Below are 6,075 nucleotides of genomic sequence, written 5' to 3' on the forward strand. Positions count from 1 at the left end.
TAAACAGTCGAAGAAAGGCGGAGGACATCTTCGAGCACGTTGGATAGAAAGGGAGTGCCTCGATCGGTGATTATGTACTGTGGAGCTCCATGGCGCAGCAGTATCGAGTGGATAAAAAAGTTTGCGACTTCGTGGGCGGTAGCGGCGGGAACGGAGGCCGTCTCGACGTAGCGTGTTAAATGGTCAATCGCAACAAGTATCCACTTGTTGTTGCGAGTGGATTGGGGAAATGGGCCAAGGAAGTCAATTCCGATGCGTTCAAATGGGCGGTGCGGTTGGGGAAGGGGTTGTAGGCAACCTGGAGGCTTTGTGGTAGGACGTTTCTTGGTCTGGCAGTGGTGGCACGCTCGAACGTACTTGCTGATGCTGCGGGTCATGCCTGTCCAAAAGTAAGTGCCTCGGATGCGAAAGTAAGTTTTAGAAAATCCAAGGTGGCCAGCTGTAGGGTCGTCATGGTTTGCTTGGATAAGATCCTTTTGTAGTCGGCGGGGAATCACTAAAAGCCATGGCCGTCCTTGTTGTGTGTCGTAGTTTCGCCTATAAAGAATGCCATCTCTGAGTTGAAAAAGACGGGCACGGCGCTGAATTTGCACAGAAGGATGCGGCAAAGCACCTTCAAGGCATTGAATAATGGGGTGCAATAAAGAATCGAACCGTTGCTCTTCTGCAATGTTGACGGAGCTCAGGACAGCAGTTGTGTCTTCGTGGGCGGAGGAGTTCGAACATTGCGACCCATGGGGAAGGGGGCATCTGGAAAGGCTGTCAGCATCAAGGTGTCGTTTTCCAGATTTGTAATGAATCGTGTAGTTATAGTCTTGGAGTTTCAGGGACCAACGTCCGAGTCTTCCTGAAGGGTCTTTTAGGGTGGATAACCAGCATAGGGCGTGATGATCGGTTACAATAGTGAAGTGTGTGCCGTATAGGTAGGGACGGAACTTCGAGATCGCCCACACAACGGCCAAACACTCGCATTCAGTTATGGTATAGTTACGTTCACTTTTCGTTAATGTGCGGCTGGCGTAGGCGATTACTCTCTGGACACCGGAAATGTTCTGGGCCAGTATGGCGCCGAGGCCATGGCCACTGGCGTCTGTACGTATCTCAGTGTCTGAGCCAGGAACGAAGTGGCCGAGCACTGGGACAGTCGTTAGGGCGGTTTTCAGGGCTTGAAAAGCATTGCTTTGAGGGCGATTCCATTGGAAAGCGGCGTTGTTACGGAGTAGCGTGTTGAGAGGTTCAGCGATGTGGGAGAATCCGGGTATAAATTTTCTGAAGTATGTGCAAAGGCCGAGAAAGGACCGAAGGTCTTTTAAATTTTTCGGAGATGGAAATTCGGAAACAGCTTGTAATTTAGATGGGTCAGGGCGAATGCCATCTGCACTAATGATATGACCGAGGACCTGAATTTGGCGAGCTGCAAAGATACATTTTTTTGTGTTCAGTTGCAAATTGGCGGTGAGAAAGCAATTCAGCACCTCTTCTAGCCTGTGCAAGTGCTCGTTGAATGAGGCGGAGAAAACAATTACGTCGTCGAGGTAACAAAGGCAGGTTCTCCACGTGAGACCCCGTAGCACAGTGTCCATCATGCGTTCGAACGTGGCAGGCGCATTGGACAGGCCAAACGGCATGACATTAAACTGGTATAGGCCGGAGGGTGTAACGAAAGCAGTTTTTGGCTTGTCGGCGTCGGCCATGGGTATCTGCCAATAACCGCTTCTAAGGTCCATGGACGAAAAAAATGAGGATCCCTGAAGAGTGTCGAGGGTGTCGTCGATTCTGGGTAAGGGATAGACGTCTTTAGTGGTGATCTTGTTAAGTCGACGGTAATCTACACAAAATCGCCATGATCCGTCTTTTTTCTTGGTGAGAACAACAGGGGCCGACCATGGGCTGGATGAAGGCTCGATTATGTTTCTTTGGAGCATATCTCTGACGTGATCGTCGACGGCCTTACGTTCGGTGGGTGAAACTCTATAAGGGCGGCTTCGAATGGGAGATGCTGTGCCGGTGTCAATGTAATGAGAGACTACCGAAGTTTGAGCTAGAGAGCGGCTATTAAAATCGAAGAGTTGTTCATACGAAACAAGAAGCTTTGTTAGGGCTTCCTTCTGGTGAGGAGGCAAGCTAGAGTCTACCATTTTAGCAACTTGTGCGGCGGTGCTTTGGGCAGCTGACGGTAGCCTCGTAGATGTAAGTTCAGAGAGCGTTGCAAGCGTAGTATAAGAATGAGATGTTAGAGTGGCCAAACGTGCACCACGGGGAACAATTTGCGACTCAGTAGATGTGTTGGTGACGAAAAGAGAAACTTGTCCTTGAGTTGTCGTGGCGATGCAGTAGGGAAGAATAACTGGCTTTTTTGCGACAAAGTTGGCAATGGGTTCAATGAAACCGGTGGTGCTTTCGAATGGACGGTCCGGCAGGAGTGTGATAGCAATAGCAGAAAGGGGGGGGCAAGAGGTAATCGTCGTCGGTGTGAAGCGAAATGGGTGAATTTTCGTACACGTCGTAACTAGTCTGCCGAGTGCTCAAATGAAGTTCGCGGCTGGCGCAGTCAATGAATGCCTCGGTGGCCGACAAAAAATCCCATCCCAAAATAACGTCGACGACACAATTAGCAAGTACAGTAAACAAAATGATATAGGAAGTGCCTCCGATAGAAATAGGGATGGTGCAGTAGCCAAGAGGTTGCACAAGTTCACTGCTTCCCATCCGTAGAAAATGTCCAGCGGGTGGAGGGGTGAACACTTTGTGTAAACGGCGGCGAAGCTGATTAGAAATGCAGGATTTTGCAGCACCTGTGTCAACTAATGCTAAAAGTTTTTCTTCTCCAATGTAGACGGTAATAGTTGTAGGGCCAAGGTAAGGAGGATTTAGGACCGGAGACGGTAGTGCAGCCTGACCTCCATTGTTAAGACAGGCTGCGCTGCTTAGTTTGACGACGGAAGTCCGGTAGTAGCGTCAGTGAACGGCGAGACGGAGCGGTTTCGTCGAGGATAGGGGGAGGGTGATCGACCACGTCGGAATTCAGCAGCTGGAAAGGGACGTGTGTTGCGATGGTCGTCAAAATTGCGGCGGTCACTGGAACTGCCGTGGTTGTTGAAATTTCGGCGCGTGTCGTGGTCGTCAGAATGTCGAGTTTGATTCTGTGGGGTGCGACTGTAGGCTTCAGCATTCATGCGGCGTCGGCAGTAGCGGATGATATGACCTGGGGCGTGACAGTAGAAGCATATCGGACGTTGATCTTGAGTGCGCCATTCCTCTGTCCGCCGGGGTGATAGGTAGCGTGTGGATGGAATTGAGACGTTGTGAGAAGTTTGCAGAGCGCAAATGTGTGGTGCTGAGTGCTGTAAAGAGCAGATGGGTGGTGAGGAAGTCGATGGTGCCATGCATGTGGGAGACGACGAAGAAATAGGACGAAGGGCAGCACGAAGTTCGTCTTTGATTACCTGTTCAATCTTAGGCGCCTCGGGTTGCGAGATTGAAGAACTGGCTGAGAGGCGCAGGGATCCCAAGAGGTCGCGTAGTTCGTCTCGAATTATTCGCCTGATGAGATTGGGGAGGCCAGTGTCGGCAGTTGTAGTTGAAACTTCAGGGAGCCGTTCAAATCCGGTGTTGGAGATCCGACCACTTTGAAGGTCTTCATAATGCTTGCATTCTGCAATGAGCTGCTGCACGGTCTGAGGTGACCTGGGTGCGACGATGGAAAACAGCTCTTGGGATAATCCTTTGAAGAGGTGCTTGATTTTTTCGTCCTCCGGCATAGCTGCGTTGACACGTCCGCAGAGGCGAAGGACGTCCTCGATGTAGGACGTCGATGTTTCGGAGGGGGCTTGGTACCTCCTGGAGAGTTTGTCCCGCGCTTGTTGTCTTCTGCGTTCAGGTGTACCGAAGACGTCTGCGAGGGCGGTTTTGAACGCATCCCATGAATTAATTTCTTCCTCGTGATTGTCGTACCATTGGAGTGCAGTCCCTTTGAGGAAAAATACGACGTTGGCAAGTTTGATGGTGTCGTCCCAACGGTTGTGTTGGCTCACCCGGTCGTAATTTTTGAGCCAGTCCAGAACGTCAGCGTCGGCTGAACCGGTGAAATCCTGGGGGTCACGTTGGCGAGTTTCGACCGTTGAAGTGTTGGTGGGGCGCTGGTCTCTTACATTCCCGTTATCGTCGTTCATGGTTGTGACAGTCGACCGTCCGCTGCGCAGCTCCAGGTCGGAATTACCAGATGATCAGGTTGGGGATCGCTAGCGCACCTCCACCAAGTGTTGAGACGTTGATAAAAGAGATTTAATAGAAGATAGGAGGAAAATGCGACCAGTATGAATGGCGGTACAGCATTCAAGAAGCGCCCGTGCCGGGCGCGCGCTTGGTCAAACCCCTGCCTGTCTGTCCGTGCCACTTCTTCTTCCTTACAATATATATATATATATATATATATATATATATATATATATATATATATATATATATATAAATATATATATATATATGTATAAGTTCATAAATTTGATTTTATGAATTAAAAGGGCGCTGACAGACCAAAAGCCTATTTTTTGTTGTTTAAAACGATTCCAATTGTAGTAATTGACACACAAAAAATACCACAACGCAAAAAAAAAAAGACACACGCGCGCATGTTTTTTTCATTTTAGCGTTTTTCTCTCCCGCTTTTCACCTCCTCGCTTCCTATGATTTGTGACGTGAAATATCATAAAATTTAGAAGCTCTGTAGGCGACATTTCTATAAAATTTAAAAACGGCGATTTGCAAAACATATTTTAACGCTATCGCGAACGCACTATGGCCCTTCGTTTTGAAATATCAAAAATACCGAAAACCCAAAAGAGTCCGGCGTGGTGGCGCCTCCTGGATTTTTATCCTCGGAGAACATGGCGGCTCTCCAAACCTGTAGCAGAGGATAATCGGTCAGTCAGAAAATCGGACGGCGGTCTTTTTTAGGTGCCCAACGGCCTCTCAGACTTCGAAAGGGAAATTGTCAAACGGCAGAAACAGCTGGGTTTGGTGTCTGTATCGTAGTTTTGGTTGTGACTCCTGCGGGGCAGCGTATCAGGCGGAACCGGCGCGACGTGGCCCCTCACGTCGCTCAAAAAAGCCCACAGCTCGTAGTCTTCAACTTCGCGCCGTTTCAAAGAACTTGAGATCGCTGAAAGGGCCCTAAAATAACTTCAAACTCGAAAGTCAAGCGTCGTCTTCTCGCAGCTGGCCATTCGCGGGACGCCGGCGAGCACGACACCTCGGAGGCGTCAGAAAAACTCGACTCGCAGGACGGCTCAATATTTGACGTCACTGCACTGGCGCGGATCGCGCGGAAACTTTAAGTTCGCCATTTGGAAATTGCTTTTTTCACTTCGCAAATACTGAATTCCCAAGTTTCGAGTTTTCGAGGGTAATGTGTAGGCATCTTTTCAGTCGTTTCGAATAAAAACTAAAACAAAAGAAGAGACTGACGTGTCAGTGCCCCTTCGACGTTCGAGGGCAACTTCATTGATCTCGTTTTTTCTACCTTAGGATTAAACATATCCACAGACAAATAAAAGTCACAGAATGCAGCTAAACCGCACCTACAGTTAACGCAAATCCGGGGTGCCAGTCCTCCGCATATTTCTGATCACTGAAATCCTAAATGAATGTGCGTGCTTCGAGCGAAAACCACAACGTTGCTTGGACCTATAGCATGCTCCGATTGAACGGCCTTGTAGGACACGTGGACGGCAAAAAAGATCCCCCAGATCTGACGTGTCGACTTTGCCAACTTGGCGTCGGCGCCGTCGGCGGTCCGAGAGTCCGAGCCATCCGCGCCTTCCCGCTTCCACGTAGCGCGCCACGAGAGCAGGGAGCAGAGGAAACCGTTTCGGCAGGCACGGGCAGAAACTCATACGCTGGCGCCGCGGAATACGCAATCCCTTCGGGCGAGGGGCTTTACGATTGGCTCAGGGGCACAGGAAATGTTAACCGTATGCTGACTGAGGTCGTCTTCTACAGCAGCGCGTTGGAATATGGCGGTAAAAACAACAACCAGGAACATGTCGTAAGTTTTGAATTTATGTAGAAGATGAG

At 49.6% G+C, this 6,075-nt stretch overlaps 1 protein-coding gene across 1 annotated transcript; it reads right to left on the bottom strand.

The window, feature by feature from the left end:
- Positions 1 to 2,883: 2,883 nt before the first annotated feature.
- Positions 2,884 to 5,536, bottom strand: LOC115329488. Its single transcript, XM_042292980.1, has 2 exons — positions 5,522 to 5,536; positions 2,884 to 4,202 (listed from the first exon to the last, which is right to left on the bottom strand). The coding sequence occupies exons 1-2, from the start codon at positions 5,534 to 5,536 to the stop codon at positions 2,928 to 2,930; spliced, it is 1,290 nt and encodes a 429-aa protein (XP_042148914.1). The 3' UTR covers positions 2,884 to 2,927.
- Between the last annotated feature and the right edge of the window lie 539 nt (positions 5,537 to 6,075).

Source organism: Ixodes scapularis, unplaced genomic scaffold (genome assembly GCF_016920785.2).
Source record: "Ixodes scapularis isolate PalLabHiFi unplaced genomic scaffold, ASM1692078v2 PGA_scaffold3__209_contigs__length_174095766, whole genome shotgun sequence".
In the NCBI taxonomy this organism is placed as follows: domain Eukaryota; kingdom Metazoa; phylum Arthropoda; class Arachnida; order Ixodida; family Ixodidae; genus Ixodes; species Ixodes scapularis.